Consider the following 21,635-nt stretch of genomic DNA (forward strand, 5'->3'; position numbering starts at 1 on the left):
GCCCTCTAATGAAATTGTGACACCTGGCACCTCATGCCAACCAAGTGCAGCCTCTTGACAACTGGGCAGCTTGGGAAGCTAGACAAAGCTTGCCACTTACAGGCAGCTCGGCATAGCTCACCACAGGCAGCTCGGCAGAGCTTGCCATAGCTCGGGGAGCTCGGCATAGCTCTCCCCCACAGCTTGCCACTTGCAGGGTAGCTCGGTACAGAAGAGTAGTTCGGCATATCGTAGGAAGATCTCCAGCTCGGCATAGCTCTCCCCCAGGTATTTCGCCATCAGGGAGCTCGACATAGCTCTCCCCCAGGCAGTTCGCCACTAGGGAGCTCTACCATCCTCTCCTGGGAGCAGGTCAAATGATGAGGTACTTAACAAAAAATAAAAAAATGGTACGTGACCAGAACCGATTACATCACATACTTCCATTAATTAGCAAAGATTTGTACATAATTCTAGGCTTAGGATATTGAGTTGTTTCTACAAGAAAAGAAGAAAAAGAATGGTCAACACTACAGCAACAAAAGTGGAGTAGAACAAGACATGAACTCAGACTAGTATCAGCAGCAGCAACCAACAGGCATTTCAATCCTTGGTAGGGCAATCGACCTCTTCATTCTCCTCAGGCATGTCCATGGCTGCAATGTTATCCTCTATAGGAGCATCAAGTGATATATGGAGAATGGTATGCTCATCTCCCTTATAATCGCCATAAAACGTCAATTTTGGAGGAAGGATGGCAGTGTCGCAGAATAACTTGAAGTCATCATTTTTGAAACAGGTTGGATCATCTCCCACTAGGCCAAACGGGTATGGGATGCTAACATTCCCACATTTGCTTTGGCACCCAGGCCTTGTATCTGGCATTGTCAAAGTTGCTGTTATCGACTCATCATTTTCTCATTTTAATTTCCTTTTTTCATTCAAGTTGAACAAGTTGAACAAAGAAAAGGATTTCTTCAAAAACTGCAGGGGTGAAATTTGTATATCCAAGCCATAGCAATAGGTGGTTTAGTGTAGAGAAGTAAAAGATGCTTATAATTACCTTTGTATATCCAACTTAAATAGTGATATTTTAAGCAAAATTCATAAAAGAGTGAAAGAAGCCATACCTTGGCATCCATGGGGGAGGTAAGGATTCCCATGATAGCCTTGCATGCATTGGCAACTATATCCAAGGCTGCTGTTGGTGATAGAGCAGTTGGTGTTCTCCCCGCATGCGTAATTTCTGCTTTCTTTTTCACATGTCCTGTTCGCATTTGATCCGTCCAATTCTATGCATACAAATTAATGTTTTTAAATTACAAGCTGTTTATTTTTCAGATTAAGAGAAAATTAAAAATTCAGATGGCTAATGTGACCATACGAAGGTAAATTAATGAGATCCGAGTATGTTATCATTTCATTTATGGGATTTTTAGATTGCACTCCACGAATTCGGATTTAAAATCTCCCTCAACACCAGCTGACAGCACGTGACACAAGGCAGATTCAATCCTTGGATCACACCCTCAGTCGATTTAACAGTTGGAGTACTCACCCTTGGATCACACCGCGAGGCCTCCGATTCCTTTTCAGTGCTTGCAAGTGAGACCTTCTGCCTCATCCCTACTGGAAATCCAGTACTGACCTTACTCCCATTTTGTGGTAGCATCAAATATAATTTGAGTAGAACCAAGCCATTGTTGTAAGAAGTTATTCTAAATAAAAGCATACTGATCAAGAGTAGGGGTATCAATTGGACTAGATTTGGTCCAATCCAATCTAGTCCAATGTGAATTCATTATAAATGGAGCAGGTTCAATCCAATCCAATGATTATTTTAGACAATTTTGGATCGGTTTAATTCAATGTTTAGACCATCCAATCTGTTCAAATTTGTTTTAATTAAGATTAATTGTAACTCAAACCTAGTCCATTGACACCCATACTTTTAACTTCTATCAATGAACCATATATTAGCTCAATCCAACCCAATCCAATATAAACTTATTACAATTGGACTAGGTTCAATTCGATTAAATAGATACTTTGAACGATTAAATCTGGACTCTAGAGTGATCCAATTCAATATGTCTTGCTGGTCCATCCATTGTTGGTTCGTCCAATATGTCCAAATTGATTTTATGGATCCAATAACAACCCTAATGAGTAGTATAAGTACATATTGTCTATCCTCACTGTGATTTTAATGAAGATACCAAATTGGAATCACAAAAACATCCAAGATGACACACAAGCTGATGCGGACCCACAACGGATCTATAGCTCACCATAGAACAACGATGAGCTCAAAACTATCACAGTAATGCAATGGATGAAAACACTATCAACTAAATTCGCTAATAGTAGGACATCCATTAGGATCAAACAGGAACATGTCAAATTAGTTCTGATGCCACCCGTGCCATGTCACTACAGCAAACTTGTTAAGGGAAGTAACACACATGTAGTATGAGAATCCTCTGACAAAAGGAAACTTCGTCTTAGAAAGATCTCATAAGACAGATGGCAAACCCCTAGCAGTGTTCCCTTGTCAGTCGACACCGAATTGAATATTCCCTTTCCAAATAGGAGTCAAATCCTTATTGGCTCATTCCTTTCAGGAACACGGGATCTCCCTTTATCGGAGGGGGTTCAGATCATAATGAAGACATGACTCTCTGTCAATAGAAGCTCATAGCCTACCCATGTTCCTAGCCCCCCTTTTCCTTTCAAGGAGACCACCATACTTGCCCTTACGACTACATCCATATTAGAATCTCTAGTTATGTTCTTGATCGTGGAGATGACTGCTCACAGAATTAACCTTTCCCCAATCCCATAGGAACAGTCCAACAACCTTGACAACACTAACACAGGAGTTGAGGAACATATTAGCCTGGAAACTGTCGACCAGGTTGATATTGAGATCTTGACCAACAAGGAGTACGAGTTTTGACCGTCTAGAACAGATGCAAGCCAAAATGAGAGGCATCCAACAAAAAATGATAGTGATTGAACACTCGCCATTCACTCCTACTAGCCCTTCTACACCCGTCCCCGCAGGCTATCTTGGGAGTCTAAACCCTGGAGCAACAGAACATCCATCCGAAACCAATCATGTAGCCACACCATACGTGGCGTAGAGGACCTGCTTCTTTGCTATTGAACAACCATGTGTAGTCCAACCAGGTAGTGCGACGGTGGAGGCACCCATCAGTCGAATGGAGATAAGGGAGTATGTCCAAGGCTTGGTGGAAGAGAGCCGAAACATATCCCTCTGGTTATGTTCCTTTGCAATAGTGGCCACAATACGATGGGCAGAAGGGGAGCCCACAGGAACACACCAACAAGTTTGAAGATGCACTAGGAGTGTTCTCTTTCGATGAAGACCTATAGGTTCGAGAATTCTCTAAATCCTTGACTAGGCCAACATACTCGTGGTTTGTCAACCTGACGGCATGGAGCATCGACTCTTGGGATGAGTTAGCCAAGAAATTCTTATCCAAGTGGTTCACCCCCAAGTAGAGGTTGACGATGGTTGACTTACACAACACGGAACAACGTGTTGGGGAAGACCTATTGGCATATGTCATACGATTTCAAAAACTGACACACTCGGTCTTTGAAGAGCACACAACAGAAAAGGGCTTCGTGGAACAATGCATCCAGGGGATGCACCCAACATGTAGGATTGGGATCGAAAACATCAAGATTGAAACATTCAATCAGCTCTAGAAATGTGTTGAGAGAACAACATAGACTGTCACCACCCCGGAATCACGGCTAGCTTCATTAGGGCTACAGTATGCTAAGAACAAGACATATGTCGTTGATCGCAGACCCAAAATGTAGGATTGGGATCGAGAACATCGAGATTTAAACATTCAACCAACTCTGGAAATGCATTGAGAGAATAGCACAGACTATCACCACCCCGAAATCATGGCTAGCTTCATCAGAGCTATAGTACACTAACAATGAGACATATGTCATCGATCATAGACCCCTAAATACTAGAAAAACCAGCCAAGGGCATTACTATCTTGACGACTACCAAATATGATGAAATGGCCCACTGCCAACACCCCCTCCATTCCCCTACACCAATAGTGAAGTGATCACGATCATCAGCAAGCTCATGGAAGATCTTGTAATCAACCTACCACCACTAGTAGCTAGAGTCGATCCCGAGAAGGGAAAGCATGGGAGAAGATGGTGTAGTTATCACCAGTGGCTGAATCATGATCTGGTAGATTGCTTCACCCTCTAGCGGCTCTTCGCATAGAAAAGTGAAATTCGATGATTTTGCTAAAAAGAAGCCAACATAGGTAGAGACAAACCCCCACCCCTTGCACTCGCAAGGAGGTAGCATAAATATGGTCGGATCTTTAGGAGGCGATCATGTAGATGTGTTAATACAATGGTTTGAGCAGAACCCGAACTTGTAATAGTTCCTCAACAAATAAGGGGTCAATGCCACGGTGCAACAACTCGCCATCATGGCATTGGTGAAAGCTTTTAGGAGACTATTTGAACCACACTGCATAAGAAAGTCCTATGTAGAATTCACCCCAGATGACGTGTTGGCCACAAAACCCCACAACAACCAGCCCCTATATATCATAGCCAAAATAGGGGGTATGAGATTCAGTGCTCCTTACTTAACCAAGGAAGTTCCGTAAACCAGATCTTCCTCCACACCTTGAAACTCATGAATATATTGAAGGAAACTATCAGAGGGCTACCTAAGGAGGCCATGGATTTTAATGGGAATGCATCTATCACGGAAGGGTCGATTGAATTGCCAGTAGCTATTGGGCCTTTCTTCATCAACCATGATTTCTAGATGATATATAAGAAAATGGCATACCACAACTTGCTGGGTCAAGCATAAGGGCTGCACCATCAGGATTCCAATCACCCATGTCCCATTTGATAGATTGGAAGCACACCTGCAAGATGCCATGTACTACACAGAGCTTGCTGAAAAAAGGGATACTCAAGTGGCCAAAGTGGAAATCATGCGATTGTCGAACCCAATGAATGAGCCTCTGACAACCTCAGAGAGAAAAAAGCGATCTAGGTGTGTATGGGTGACAGACGAATGTAGAAAGAGTTACTACACCATTGTGGAAGAATATGAAGAAGTGGACATCTTAGTTACAAGGAAAGTTGTCTTAGAGGTATGAATCGTATTACCCTGTCTTGTCTTTTAATCAGAGTAATTGGTTTGCTTTTTAAAATAAAAGAAGAAAATAAGTACACATATGCACTCTAAACATTGTTTCATTCAAAACTATTGTGTTAAAAGACCAACTGTGAAACCACTATACAAAGATATCATGATGCTTTCATCGCAAGAAGAACCTGAACATACACAACAAAACAAAACAGCATCGAGAGTACACTAACTAATATCCTTAAAACATGTGATAATGATAGGAGAAATACTGAGATAGTATTAATAAGAGGACCATTCTAAGAAAACAAGGGAATACTGGATGAAATACACACACATCCTAAGCACATGCAAGATTCGAATGGCATAGTAGAGGAACCCTTGGAAGAAGTTAACATGGCCACCGAAGGAATGGAAAGGAGGCTATTGTTTGTGTCAACCAAGTTAGGCACTAAAGAGAAGGCAAAGTTGTTTGGCCAACAAGGTGTACGAGTTTTGACCATCTAGAACAGATGCAAGCCAAAATGAGAGGCATCAAACAAAAAATGATAGTGATTGAACACTCCCCATTCACTCCTATTAGCCCTTCTACACCCGTCCCCGCAGGCTATTTTGGGAGTCTAAAACCTGGAGCAACAGAACATCCATCCGAAACCAATCATGTAGCCTCACCATACGCGACGTAGAGGACCTGCTAATTTGCTGTTGAACAACCTTGTGTAGTCCAACCAGGTAGTGCGACGGTGGAGGCACCCATCAGTCGAATGGAGATAAGGGAGTACGTCCAAGGCTTGGTGGAAGAGAGCCGGAACATATCCCTCTGGTTATGTTCCTTTGCAATAGTGGCCACAATACGATGGGCAGAAGGGGAGCCCACAGGAACACACCAACAAGTTTGAAGATGCACTAGGAGTGTTCTCTTTCGATGAAGACCTATAGGTTTGAGAATTTTCTAAATCCTTGACTAGGCCAACATACTCGTGGTTTGTCAACCTGACGGCAGGGGGCATCGACTCTTGGGATGAGTTAGCCAAGAAATTCTTATCCAAGTGGTTTACCCTCAAGTAGAGGTTGACGATGGTGGACTTACACAACAAGGAACAATGTGTTGGGGAAGACCTATTGGCATATGTCATACAATTTCAAAAACTGACACACTCGGTCTTTGAAGAGCACACAACAGAAAAGGGCTTCGTGGAACAATGCATCCAGGGGATGCACCCAACATGTAGGATTGGGATCAAAAACATCAAGATTGAAACATTCAATCAGCTCTAGAAATGTGTTGAGAGAACAACATAGACTGTCACCACCCCGGAATCATGGCTAGCTTCATTAGGGCTACAGTATGCTAAGAACAAGACATATGTCGTTGATCGCAGACCCAAAATGTAGGATTGGGATCGAGAACATCGAGATTGAAACATTCAACCAACTCTGGAAATGCATTGAGAGAATAGCACAGACTATCACCACCCCGAAATCATGGCTAGCTTCATCAGGGCTATAGTACACTAACAATGAGACATATGTCATCGATCATAGACCCCAAAATACTAGAGAAACCAGCCAAGGGCATTACTATCTTGACGACAACCAAATATGATGAAATGGCCCACTGCCAACACCCCCTCCATTCCCCTACACCAATAGTGAAGTGATCACGATCATGAGCAAGCTCATGGAAGATTTTGTAATCAACCTACCACCACCAGTAGGTAGAGTCGATCCCGAGAAGGGAAAGCATGGGAGAAGATGGTGTAGTTATCACCAGTGGCTGAATCATGATCTAGTAGATTGCTTCACCCTCTGGCGGCTCTTCGCATAGAAAAGTGAAATTGGATGATTTTGCTAAAAAGAAGCCAACATAGGTAGAGACAAACCCCCACCCCTTGCACTAGCAAGGAGGTAGCATAAACATGGTCGGATCTTTAGGAGGCGATCATGTAGATGTGTTAACACAACGGTTTGAGCAGAACCTGAACTTGTAATAGTTCCTCAACAAATAAGGGGCCAATGCCACGGTGCAACAACTCGCCATCATGGCATTGGTGAAAGCTATTAGGAGACTATTTGAACCACACTGCATAAGAAAGTCCTATGTAGAATTCATCCCAGATGACGTGTTGGCCACAAACCCCAACAACAACCAGCCCCTGTATATCATAGCCAAAATAGGGGGTATGAGATGCGGTGCTCCTTACTTAACCAAGGAAGTTCAGTAAACCAAATCTTCCTCCACACCTTGAAACTCATGAATATATTGAAGGAAACTATCAGAGGGCTACCTAAGGAGGCCATGGATTTTAATGGGAATGCATCTATCACGGAAGGGTCGATTGAATTGCCAGTAGCTATTGGGCCTTTCTTCATCAACCATGATTTCTAGATGATATATAAGAAAATGGCGTACCACAACTTGCTGGGTCAAGCATAAGGGCTGCACCATCAGGATTCCAATCACCCATGTCCCATTTGATAGATTGGAAGCACACCTGCAAGATGCCATGTACTACACAGAGCTTGCTGAAAAAAGGGAAACTCAAGTGGCCAAAGTGGAAATCATGCGATTGTCGAACCCAATGAATGAGCCTCTGACAACCTCAGAGAGAAAAAAGCGATCTAGGTGTGTATGGGTGACAGGCGAAAGTAGAAAGAGTTACTACACCATTGTGAAAGAATATGAAGAAGTCGACATCTTAGTTACAAGGAAAGTTGTCTCACAGGTATGATTCGTATTACCCTGTCTTGTCTTTTAATCAGAGTAATTGGTTTGCTTTTTAAAATAAAAGAGGAAAATAAGTACACATATGCACTCTAAACATTGTTTCATTCAAAACTATTGTGTTAAAAGACCAACTGTGAAACCACTATACAAAGATATCATGATGCTTTCATCGCAAGAAGAACCTGAACATACACAACAAAACAAAATAGCATCGAGAATACACAAACTAATATCCTTAAAACATATGATAATGATAGGAGAAATACTGAGATAGTATTAATAAGAGGACAATTCTAAGAAAACAAGGGAATACTGGATGAAATACACACACCTCCTAAGCACATGCAAGATTCGAATGGCATAGTGGAGGAACCCTTGGAAGAAGTTAACATGGCCACCGAAGGAATGGAAAGGAGGCTATTGTTTGTGTCAACCAAGTTAGGCACTAAAGAGAAGGCAAATTTGTTTGGCCAACAAGGTGTACGAGTTTTGACCATCTAGAATAGATGCAAGCCAAAATGAGAGGCATCCAACAAAAAATGATAATGATTGAACACTCCCCATTCACTCCTATTAGCCCTTCTACACCCGTCCTCGTAGGCTATCTTGGGAGTCTAAAACCTAGAGCAACAGAACATCCATCTGAAACCAATCTTGTAGCCGCACCATACGCGGCGTAGAGGACCTGCTTCTTTGCTGTTGAACAACCTTGTGTAGTCCAACCAGGTAGTGCGACGGTGGAGGCACCCATCAGTCGAATGGAGATAAGGGAGTACGTCCAAGGCTTGGTGGAAGAGAGTCGGAACATATCCCTCTGGTTATGTTCCTTAGCAATAGTGGCCACAATACGATGGGCAGAAGGGGAGCCCACAGGAACACACCAACAAGTTTGAAGATGCACTAGGAGTGTTCTCTTTCGATGAAGACCAATAGGTCCGAGAATTCTCTAAATCCTTGACTAGGCCAACATACTCGTGGTTTGTCAACCTGACGGCAGGGAGCATCGACTCTTGGGATGAGTTAGCCAAGAAATTCTTATCCAAGTGGTTTACCCTCAAGTAGAGGTTGACGATGGTGGACTTACACAACACGGAACAACGTGTTGGGGAAGACCTATTGGCATATGTCATACGATTTCAAAAACTGACACACTCGGTCTTTGAAGGGCACACAACAGAAAAGGGCTTCGTGGAACAATGCATCCAGAGGATGCACCCAACATGTAGGATTGGGATCGAAAACATCAAGATTGAAACATTCAATCAGCTCTAGAAATGTGTTGAGAGAACAACATAGACTGTCACCACCCCGGAATCACGGCTAGCTTCATTAGGGCTACAGTATGCTAAGAACAAGACATATGTCGTTGATCGCAGACCCAAAATGTAGGATTGGGATCGAGAACATCGAGATTGAAACATTCAACCAACTCTGGAAATGCATTGAGAGAATAGCACAGACTATCACCAACCCGAAATCATGGCTAGCTTCATCAGAGCTATAGTACACTAACAATGAGACATATGTCATCGATCATAGACCCCGAAATACTAGAGAAACCAGCCAAGGGCATTACTATCTTAACGACAACTAAATATGATGAAATGGCCCATTACCAACACCCCCTCCATTCCCCTACACCAATAATGAAGTGACGATCATGGGCAAGCTCATGGAAGATCTTGTAATCAACCTACAACCACCACTAGCAGGAGTCAACCCTGAGAAGGGAAAGCATGGAAGAAGATGGTGTAGCTATCACTAGTGGCTGAATCATGATTTCGTAATCGTGATCTCTACCCAAAGTCCTAACCATTTCCCATCCAAATGGTGGTCGAGAATTCAGGATATACATAACATCTAACTTAGAAGCCATAGGCTGTTTGGTAGCCTAAGAGAATGATGAAAAAGTCGAGTGGCCCATCTATTATGCGAGTAGAACTTTGAAACCAATAGAGAACATCTACTTACACATGGAATAATAGTGTCTAGCATTAGTCTTTACTACATAAAAGTGTGATCCAATCAGGTACTTCATTGATAGATCCCTACTCTCTAGAAGATTGGTCGAATGAATGATGAAGCTGATTGAGTATAGTATCGAATACATCCAAACTAGAGTGATAAAGTGTCAAGCAGTCGCAAACCTCCTATTTGCTTTTCCTACTAGTGATGATTTCCCCATCTCTGAAGAGATACCCAAAGACCTCCCCCTCATCGCGGCAGTAGAGAAGGCAGGATGGGTTATAACATTCGATGGTAGTAGTTCCAATTCCTCTACAGGAACCAGAGGTATATTGTCTTCACCTACCAGATAGACTTCAGCCTACTCCCCCAAATTGCAATTCCCCTACTCCCACAATATCACAGAATATGAAGCACCGGTGATGGGTCTAACAATAGCAAGGGATTCCAAAGGAAAGAAAGTAAAATTCATAGGAGATTCCACGATAGTAATTGGACAAATGGGGGGTCACACCACAGTAAAAGAATTGACAATCTTGTCATATAGAACATTGATCCAAAAATTGACCAAATACTTGGAGATAACCTACGAAGACCAGAATCGGGCCAAGAATAGATATGTTGATTCTCTAGCCACTCTGGGGTCTAAGATACAATCGAGCAGCCCAAATGATAGGGTTATCGACATCCACTACACACTATTGATTGCTACCCTCAGGAACACTCACTCCAATGTAGAAAGGCATGGCAGGCATGCTGAGCATATGGACGAGAAACAAAATTCTCTAGAGAAGCAAACTTCTACTCTATCTCATCAATGCCAAACCACTTCTCTCTCTTAGCATTGAGACACCTCATCCCACGACAAATGTCTAGTGACACATCCTCATAACCATCACCCTCTAACATAGCGATAATAACAGATAACTGTGACAATCACTAAGGAGTGACGCTTAGCTACAAGTGCTTGCAAATGAACATTAACATAAAAGGGGAAAACACATATGATAAGCAACACTTATAGCTAGAGTCCATGGTTTAATGAATAATATCAACCATCTGGACATATAAATATCCAAGAAACATCGAAGCCAATGAAAGCTGATGACCACAAACTAGAACAACCGCAAGAGGAACCAGGATGGTATTAAGGCCACAGTTAGGGTTCCCAAGAAAAAAAACCATGACACAACATAGAGAATAAATGTTGCGAAATGACATTGACCATCTGTCTTTCTGGCCATAACATCTATTGGTCCCGTGCTTTCAAACCAGAAACCAATCTAGGTTTTGAGGGGTCATTTCCCCCAGGCAGTCGATTCATCTACCTGTGCCTTGTAAATGTTGAGCTCTTCCCCAACTCTGTATATAGATAGGTCAAGATATTGGGAATGAACTTGGCGTATTGAGGATGGTCGGCTGAAATAGCACCACCCAACGGTAATGCAAGCAGAACAGCCATGTCGTCAACAATGACACTGAACTGACTGAATGCACCTATGAACGTATGTGTCCGGCAACACCAATGGGACAAGAGTGGAAACATATAATCCACCCCTTCTCTATCTGGAAGGTCCAAGAAATAGTCTGCAAATCTTAATAACCTGGCACTCTGGAGCAACCAATAGTACATGGGGTTTTCTAGGAGGAAAAGAGTCCATGCTGTGAAATTTATTAAGGACCTAGAAGCATTAGTGCTTAGTCTAGAACAACTGAAGTAAATAGTGTGCTTCAAATGACCATAAAAACATGCAACCTCATTCACCTCCACCATGTCAAACATGCCATCCTTCCCCCTAGACTCAGGCATGGGAGGTTAGAAAACCTTCCCATGACCAGCAACCAACAATCTTCACTGACTCGTATTCGGGGAGTAGTTCCATAGTGTCCACATCCCTTACAAAATCAATGAAGGGGCAATCAGATTGCACAACCTTCTACTGCTTGTGAGGAGCCATTGATACGAGAGATGGAAAAATCATGCAAGAAAAGAAAATAAACAAGAAGATCAAAACTAAACAGAACTACTTCAGTAGCAAAGCGAATGCGAAGACAAAGTTTGAAGTGAATAGTACCCTTTATAGTAGTCCCATTCACATTGACAACTCAAACAGGGCGTAAGGAGGCAAAACAAATGATTACTAGCTACTCGCTAGCATACAGTTGACATACCGGCCATTACACATTTAAATTATTATTCATAGAAAAAGGCAACACACAAACATCAAATTTAAAACTGCTACCACAACACATAATAGCCAATCCGAATGAAGAAACATGAAGCCCGGCACACCCGCCAAAACATGTGACTGACTAGCAATGAATATGAGACAATGGTTCTACATCCAACATACATAACCATGTGACTAACTGTGACCCACTATATACACAACCACAATAGCATGGTACCACTTACATGATTGATAGAAGAGATCCTTCCCAAAAAATATTGCATAAGAAGAAGAAGAGGACAGAAGCCATCCTTTAAATAGATTTATCCAAAAATAATATTATACACACAAGACATTAGAAAAGCTGCACACTTCACCAAGATACAATAGGGTAAACTATAATGCCAATATATGAATGCACTCGAAGTGTTTCCTGACAAAAAGCATTTTGTCAAGACATGGGGGGGCTGAAAAACCAAACATGACCAAAACAACCTCTCGACAAAATGTTTCCCATCAAGAAAGAAGGGGGCTAATAGTATGAAAAGTCAAGCAACCTTAACAGCAACAAACTCCAAAATCATACACCCCAACAGTAACACCCTTTTCTCAAGACGTAGACAAAACTTTGCAAAAACCTCCCTTCAATAGCCAAAGTTGTTGGGAGCACACACACGACAACAAAACCTAAGAAAAAATCAGCGATCAACTTAAAATGAACCAAAAAACAGCCTTTGCCCATGTGTCGATCACAATACTCTAGCCAATATTAAAATGCAGCAATCACAGAAATGCTTATTGATAAGAACACTCTTACTAATAAGCAAGGGCCTAAATGTAAGTACATGTAATCTATCCTCACTACAACTATGATGAAGATACCAAATTGGAATCACAAAAACATCTAAGGTGATAAACAAGCCAATGTGGAACCGCAATGGGTCCATAACTCGTCACAGACCTACGATTAGCTCGAAACCATCACAATCCTACAATGGACAAAAATACCATCAACTGAATTCAACTGTACTAGGACATCCAATAGGATCAAATAGGGACATGTCATATTAGTTCTGATGCCAGCCACACTATGCCATTACAGGAGACCCATAAAGGGAAGTAACACACGTGTAGTATGAGAATTCTCGGATGAAAGGAAACTTTGCCTTAGGAAGATCTCATAAGACACGTGGCAAACCCTTAACAATGTCCTTATGTTAGCCAACACCGAATCGAAGATCCCCTTTCCGAATAGGAGTAAAATCCTTATGTTAACAATGTCCTTAACAATGTCCTTATGTCTTAATGAAGACATGACTCTGTATCAATAGAAACACATAGACAACCACACTTAGCCTTACCACCACATCTACAAGGAGAAGCAAAAGAAAACTAGGAAAAAGAAGAGCCACCAACAACCTATTATAGTGCTGAATGGAAGTCCTAGTTACATTGTTTTTTCCAAAAAAGGATGCTTCAATTCATGGCACTACTCCAAGCTATAAAGATGCGAGTCCAGCAACAACATGCGTAGAAGACTAGCGCAATCACATTCACGAGGTGTTACAAGCCATGTTAAACTTATACAGGCACGTTCTCTTCTGCCAAATGCCTCTTGTTCTTTAGTGGGCTGGTTTGTTCAATGTTTTAAAAACTGACCTAGAGGCCAAACCGTTTTGCCTCCAAGTCATGGTTCACTGGTTCAACTAGTGGGGTCGAATGGTTCAAGCCATGTTACGTCATATATATGTGTGTGTGTACATATATGTTTATAAATGTATATATCTTATCAATAAATAATGTAGAAATATTTTAGATATGTTATATATATTTTTATATTTAATTTATGTTTTTCTAATTTAGTTTTTAATTTTTTATTTATAAAAAATGTTAAAAATTGAAATTTGAGGCCAAAAAAAGTGTTATTTCTTTTGCAAAAATTGTGGGGCAAGGTGTGTATGGCTCCTTGGAATGCATAGATCTTAAAAAGTTACCTAAAATAAAAAAGAAAAAGAAAAAGAAAAACAATCACCACAATCAGACATTGGAGTGCAAAGTTATGGCCTCCGAAATTTTGTATACATTAAATGTGCAACCCGTAACCAAGTGATCAGGTCGAATTGATCAACGGTCAAATTGGCCAGATCAAACATTTCTTGACCAAAGCAACAATTTTTGACTGTTTAATGGGTCTTTGATTAAACCGAACCTAAAATCCTGACTGGGTGACAATTCGAATGATTTGACTAGCTGGGTCAATGATGGGTTGAAAACATTGGGTTTGTTGTTTTAGGGCCCGTTCTCAATTAAGTTCAACCCATTAGAGAGGAATTTGCTAGCTCCAACAGTATACGGCAATTAGTACATCTATGTCAAACTCGGATAGTAGTGGACCCTTGGCACTTCAATGAAGGTTTACATTTCTTTTAAGGGTAGAATCTACCTGAACCACCACTCCCCAGTCCCCATAATTAGAGATCCTCAAGTAATTTAACAATAGTACCTATGAAGGCTACCCAAAAACGCTATGGGCTCACAATTGTACCACCACATCAGATCTAGGCCCATATCTCCATGAACTTTATGGGCTCGCTAGCTCACAATGAAATACTTCATTCATATAGTCGATTGAATTTCCAAATATGCCCATTTTCTACCCATAACAAATCATGCAGGACTCAATTATCTGCAACTGAGATGTAACATTTACAAATAAATACTAATGCGTTTTCTTCAATCTCCGTAGTATATATAGATTTTAATTTCAGCTTGTGATGCATTGATGCCATGAATTAAATAATAAAAATAAGAATTATAAGAAGTATTATAAAATTTATTAAATACTTTAAGGGAATTTGTCTAAAAATCATCATGAGTTTTTAGTATTTCTATTAAACTCACCACAACTTTTCAAAATGTCTGAAATTTACCATGTCAATAATTTTTTATTTTCCAAAACTTACCTTCCCTTAGTGCACCCGTTAACTTTTCTTAGAGGTGTCCACATAAATAATAATTTTCATAACCAAATCACTCTTGAATGGCAAGTTAGAGGAAAAGGGTGCTTTTCAGCTTTCAATTTTCATGTATTGTTTTTGCATTTTTAGTATTTTATTATAATTTCCAATGTTTTTACTAATACACACTATGCTTTAATTATTTGTCTTTATTATACGGATTTTGATAAGAACATTAAAATTATTATTACAATTATTGTTTTATTTATTGTTATCATTTAAAACTATAACATGCAATACATGTATACATTTCTACTCTTCCCAAACTGAGCATGAACAAGAAAACAGATATAACCTTAGCTAAAAACACTGGTACTGTTATTTGGATGGGTCAGGTCGGGTTTGTTAAACCTATTCCAAGTAGTCAAGTCGGGTTGGATTGCCTTCAGATCGGGTTTGGGTTGCAAAACCCATACATACAGAACTCGATCATTTGGCATCCTTACAAGAGTAAACTGTAAGACATGAGCACATGGGCGATCCAAAGAATTCCCTTACCAGATCAATGGTTTTGATTAGCGACTTCCGTACGTCAATAACAATAATGCATTTATTATCATTCAATTTTCATATTTGTATTTGAATTAGCAAGGCATTTGTCATGCTACTTTCATAATTTTAATATTTGTATTTGAATTTTAAAGTAAAAGAAGATAAATTCTTTGAACTTAATACCATACCTCGGCATCCATCGTGGAGATAGGGATTCCCTTGATAACCTGGCAGGCAATTGCAAAGATATCCAACGCCATTTGTGGAGTTAGTGCAATAGGTGTTGCTCCCGCAGGCATAACCAACCACATCTCTTTGTGCTTCATCGCATGTCTGCATTCTAATTGCCCAGTCCAGAATTATGGAAGTGTTGATCCCGACATTTACAAGGTGTTCCACATCGTTTCTTATGTCCCAGAGATGTGAAACTTGTGAGTCAAATAATGAATCCTGGGCGTCGGACATAAGAACAGCCAACCCACATCTACTAATATTCCTTGTGTATGCCAAGTCGTTAAGGCTCCTTGTGCTTGCTTCAAAATCATTAAGATCGTTTGGTATGGTTGTCTGGCAGCAACCAAAGCCACCGCAAGATGAACTAGCTGTCACTTTGGTATCGTTCAAGCACGATGATCGACATTCCACATAGAACATAGAGCCCTCGTAATCATCCAATTCGCCATACGTGTCGCAACCGACTGCCATGAATCTGTTTCTGGTATTGGAGAGCCTGTATGTGTTTGGAAAAGAATATCTAATGCTATAACCCGCCAGGCCTTTATTTGCACCCACGTAACATTTGGCACTTCCCAGAATGGAAGTCGTTAGTTGATGAGCATCAAGTGATATATGGAGAATGGTATGCTCATCTCCCTTATAATCGCCATAAAACGTCAATTTTGGAGGAAGGATGGCAGTGTCGCAGAATAACTTGAAGTCATCATTTTTGAAACAGGTTGGATCATCTCCCACTAGGCCAAACGGGTATGGGATGCTAACATTCCCACATTTGCTTTGGCACCCAGGCCTTGTATCCGACGATATCAATAATGCTGCAATAAATACATTTTCGAATTTAATTTCTGCCTTTCATACTTTAATTACAACAAATTCATTCCGAGAAAAGTCATTGAGCAAATGCGATAGGTGATTGTTTTTTTATGTTATTAAAAAGGGAAAATCAATGATGCAGCAAGGACATGGTCTAAGTAGAGTTTTTATCAAATAAGACATGATTGGTTACTAATATTCCTTGTGTATGCCAAGTCGTTAAGGCTCCTTGTGCTTGCTTCAAAATCATTAAGATCGTTTGGTATGGTTGTCTGGCAGCAACCAAAGCCACCGCAAGATGAACTAGCTGTCACTTTTGTATCGTTCAAGCACGATGATCGACATTCCACATAGAACATAGAGCCCTCGTAATCATCCAATTCGCCATACGTGTCGCAACCGACTGCCATGAATCTGTTTCTGGTATTGGAGAGCCTGTAAGTGTTTGGAAAAGAATATCCAATGTCATAGCCCACCAGGTTATAATGTGCACCCGTGTAACATCTTACGCTTCCCAGAATGGAAGTCGTTAGTTGATGAGCATCAAGTGATATATGGTCATCTCCCACATAATCGCCATAAAACGTCAATTTTGGAGGAAGGACAGCAGTGTTGCAGAATAACTTGAAGTCATCATTTTTGAAACAGGTTGGATCATCTCCCATATCAGCCTTCTTACATAACACTTCCAAATCAGCCTTCTTTGCCACCCCAGCTTTTATAAATCAAGATCAGCCCCTCAACTTCACTTCTGTCTCCCACATTCCAACCTGATCCGAACCCAAAGATATCCCCTCAACCCAAATCCGAGTCTCCAATAGTCTCAGTAGAAACCGCAATTAAAGCGCCATTCGACACCGCTTCAAGGATGGTGAGATAGGCGCAACATGCAAAGATGAATCGGAGAAATACAGATAGGCTCAATACAGAATTCTGATTTCTACTGTAAATTTATAATATCAATGTCCTTCCATTAATTTCGCAGCCACCGTTTCTTCTTATCACCACCTCTCTGTCTCAACCAGCATAACACAGCACAACGTTTCTCCAACGACAAGGTCTGTCCCAGCCCAGGCACTGGAGACGACTTACCACCAACCGATGGCCTATTTCTGTAGAGTAGAAAACGACCTCAGTAACGCAAAATGGGACCTCCTTTCACCTGTGGCTCTTTTGCAACCGACGGACTATTCCAAAGATCATGTCTTTCCAGTTTCCAATATCATAGTCGAACAAGTAATGTAAAAACAGAGAGCAAAGTATTGCATAAGCATGCAAATCCCACTACCGAAGCATAGAAATAGAGACCCAAAATGGGCCCAAACCAGAAGGCACAGACTCAGGGTCGAGCCCAGCAAAACAAACCTAAACAAAAATAGGGAGGCAAGCTAAAGCCCCACTTGGAAAAACACGACACAGAAAAAAAAAAAAAAAAAGGCCCGGAAGCTCACTTTTGACACTCTAAAAAAAAGATAAAAATATAATATATATAGTTATATATTTATTATATAGAAAACATTAGGGTATATCTCTGATATTTTATATTAATTAATCATATTAAAAAAAAGTTTGACAAACAATAATTGTTTTTATTGGTGATAGAAATAAAATATAAATCAATTTAAAAATGAAACTTTTTTCCGTTTAGAGACAAGTCAATAATTCAACCTTTTAGGTCAAATGTGTCAATTATCGATATCATAATTAAATAATAATAAAAACTAAAAATGAAAATACACAAAAGTATAAAAAGTACAAAAGAAAATTGTAGAAAACAACTGAGAACATCTCAAATATCCTATATTCATCATATTAAACAAAATGAAGTGTGACAAATAAGAATAGTTTTTATATAATTATAGAAACGTATTATTTACTATCATCATTATGTAAATTAGACCCAATCACAAGTTACACACATGTATTATTTCAAGAGTGCACAAATTTGCACTCATTTATCTGTTTAGAATTATCTTTATGTTGATTATGGGTAACTTTTCAAGATCCATGAGAAGGTGCATTGCCTTTCTATTTTTACCGAAAAAGACCGTTTTCAATCTCATATCCCAATTTTTAGCATTTTGTATAAATAAAAAAATAAAAACTGAAATAAAATTATAGGTTACGCATTAAATAATGCATATACATTTATATATTATAGGTACAGTGTAATTATATGTTACATTCAGTTTTTTATTACACTAATATATATTATATATTTATAATATATTTTATAATATACCAGTTCAGTTTCAAGTTTGTGCCCATTATTTGTTTGGTTAACCAAACTGTAAACACCCCTAATTATGAACTGACTCAACAAATAACAATGGACGTTTACTCTCATTCCGAACAACAAAAACCAAGACAGCTCAGGAAAAATTTAAACTATCAAACTTCTGAATTTCTTCGTCTTCCCCCTTTACCATTTACCACGGACACCATGCTTCCCCATGCACCTATGGTTTGAGAAAGATCAATTAATTCTCTCTTGGATTATTATTTCTCTCAGACTGTGTTTGGTTTGAAAGAAAAAGTAGGAAAAGAGAGAAAAAAATAAAAAAAACTTTATAAATTTTGTATAATTTTCCTTGTCTTTCTCTTTATTTCTCTACCTTTTTTGAATCAAACATTGTCTTATTGAAAGCCGTTTTGCACTAATTGTAGGATATCGATGCTCACTAGATGTGTGGAATGCACTCTCTAAATCTTCTGCAAACTATTCACGCCCACGCTTTAGATTGATCCAACTTAGGAAACAGTTGCATATAGTCTTAATCTGAGTATGTGTTAAGTTGAGCCTACTTACAAGCTCTTCGGGCTCGGATTGCTAAATACTTGAATTCGGCTTACAATAATCAAGTTCAAGTTGAGCTCAAACTCGAGTCGAGTAAATGGTTGAGTTAGGTTCGAGCTTTACAATAATCAGCTCGAGTCGCTCATCAGCCTAATTGAGTTCATAATAAAATAATATAATATTTTTTAATATATTTGTATTTATAATATAAAGAAATATTAATCTTTTTATATTAATTTATTTATAATATAAATGAATACATTTATAATTGACATTCAAAAATATATTTTTATTTATAATACTTACAATATTAATTTATTTATAATTTTTAATATATTTTAATTTTAGTATACTTAATACTTACAATATGAATTTATTTAATTTTAGATAAGTGCAACCAAAATAGGAAAGGATGGTGACAATTCCGCTAGGGGTTAGATCTTATCCCGAAGACCTCAATGGTTAACCTCATCCCGACATCCTCAAAAGCCTCATTCGACCAGGGCATAGACCTTTAGTTATAAAAAGGGACCTACAACTCAAGGTAATTTCGGGTTCCCCCTTTCAATAGTCCAGTTTTCGGGTTGACAATTCAACTATTCGATTCAAATGGACAATATTCTCTAACAACAAAATTGTGCTTTTTCGGGATGACAGTTTGACTGTTCAGTTCGAATGGATGGCTTGTTTTGACAACAAAAATTACAAGCAAAAAATTATAAAGTCGATCTAGCCACTGGTTTTTAGGTCGGCGGTTCGACCATCCGGTTCAAACGGACGACTCATTCTAAAAACAAAAATTAAAGGCAAAAAAATGCATGCATGAGGTCCATTAAGTAGTATTATACATGTTATGTCATTCCAAAACAAGACTCATACGGTTTGACCGTCCATTTTAAACGAATGACCTATTTGAACAACAAAAATTATAGGCAAAAAATTGAATGTGTGACATCCATTAAGCAGTATCATACATGTTATGTCATTAAAGCATATGACTCATATGACCCAAAAACAGAACCATTCTTACCACTGGTTTTCAGGTTGGTGATTCAATTGTTCGATTCTAACATATGAGCTATCCTGACAACAAAAATTAAAAAAGGATAAAAAATGGCCAAAAACCATTGAATGAATCAATGGGTCAACGGTTCAACAACTCGAGACAAGGAGTTAATGACCAATTCAATAGTTTTTTACTAGGGACTGGGATTGGGGTAGAACCGAACCAATTGCTTGGATAATCCCCAATTAAAAAATAAAAAAATGGTAGCTCAACCAGGTTCGAACGAACGACCCATTTTAGCAACAAAAATTACAAGAAAAAAATTGAGTGTGTAAGGTCCATTAAGTAGTATCATATGTGTTATGTCATTCGAGCATTTGACTCATATAGCTTGAAAACGGAATCATTCTAGCCATCGGTTTTTGGGTCAATAGTTCAATTGCTTGGTTCGAATGGATAGCCCATTTTGACAACAAATATAAAAAAAAAAGACCAAAAACCATTGAACGGGTCAATGAGCCAACAATTTTATTGCCTGGATCAATGGGTCGTTGACCGATTCAATGGTTTTTGGCCAAGGATCGGGATTGGGATAAAATGGAACTGTTTGCCTGGAGGTTCCTAATTAAAAAAAAAAGAAAAGAAAAGACAAAAAACCATTGAACAGGTCAATGGGTCAATAGTTTGACTACCCCGATCGATGGGTCATTGACCGATTCATTGGTTTTTGGCTAGGGACCAAGATTAGGGTAAAACTGAACCGGTTGCCTAGAGAGTTCCCGAACTGAAATGTTCGTCCATCCGGGTCAACAGCATTTCGAAAACCATGGTTTTTATGCATTTGAATTTTCACTATTCAAAGTTTTCTTCTACTATGGGCTTTATTCAAGCATGTGCGACATGTTCCTCTTTTTCATTTTCTACTTTTTTTTATATATTTGGTCATCTTCTTCAAGATCCTCCAAAACAGTTTAGGGTTTATCACTATTTTATTTTTTCTCTTTTGTTTTTTCTTAAGGTTTCATGTGCAATTTTTTTTTTCTTACAAGACGATCTACTTTGTCTCTTTCTTTAATTGTATATATGTTTAGCCAAAGTGGAACTTTGGACTCGATTTTTTAATTTTTTTGATTGGTTTCTAGTTTGGTGGATTTACTACAAATATTTTTTTGTGTTTAAGGTCACTTTGGATTTATCTTTCAAGGTTTTGGAATCCCTAGCAATGTCCACCATTCTCATGACTATGGC

General features: G+C 39.4%; 1 protein-coding gene across 1 annotated transcript; it reads right to left on the bottom strand.

Moving 5' to 3' along the window:
• Positions 1–748: 748 nt before the first annotated feature.
• On the bottom strand, positions 749–16,029 carry LOC148852254 (uncharacterized). The gene is made up of 3 exons (XM_088947288.1): positions 15,723–16,029; positions 1,110–1,271; positions 749–857 (listed from the first exon to the last, which is right to left on the bottom strand). The coding sequence occupies exons 1-3, from the start codon at positions 15,858–15,860 to the stop codon at positions 795–797; spliced, it is 363 nt and encodes a 120-aa protein (XP_088803414.1). The 5' UTR covers positions 15,861–16,029; the 3' UTR covers positions 749–794.
• Between the last annotated feature and the right edge of the window lie 5,606 nt (positions 16,030–21,635).

This window comes from Nelumbo lutea, chromosome 5, assembly GCF_056320005.1.
Source record: "Nelumbo lutea isolate HS-2025 chromosome 5, American lotus-T2T, whole genome shotgun sequence".
Taxonomy (NCBI): Eukaryota; Viridiplantae; Streptophyta; class Magnoliopsida; order Proteales; family Nelumbonaceae; genus Nelumbo; species Nelumbo lutea.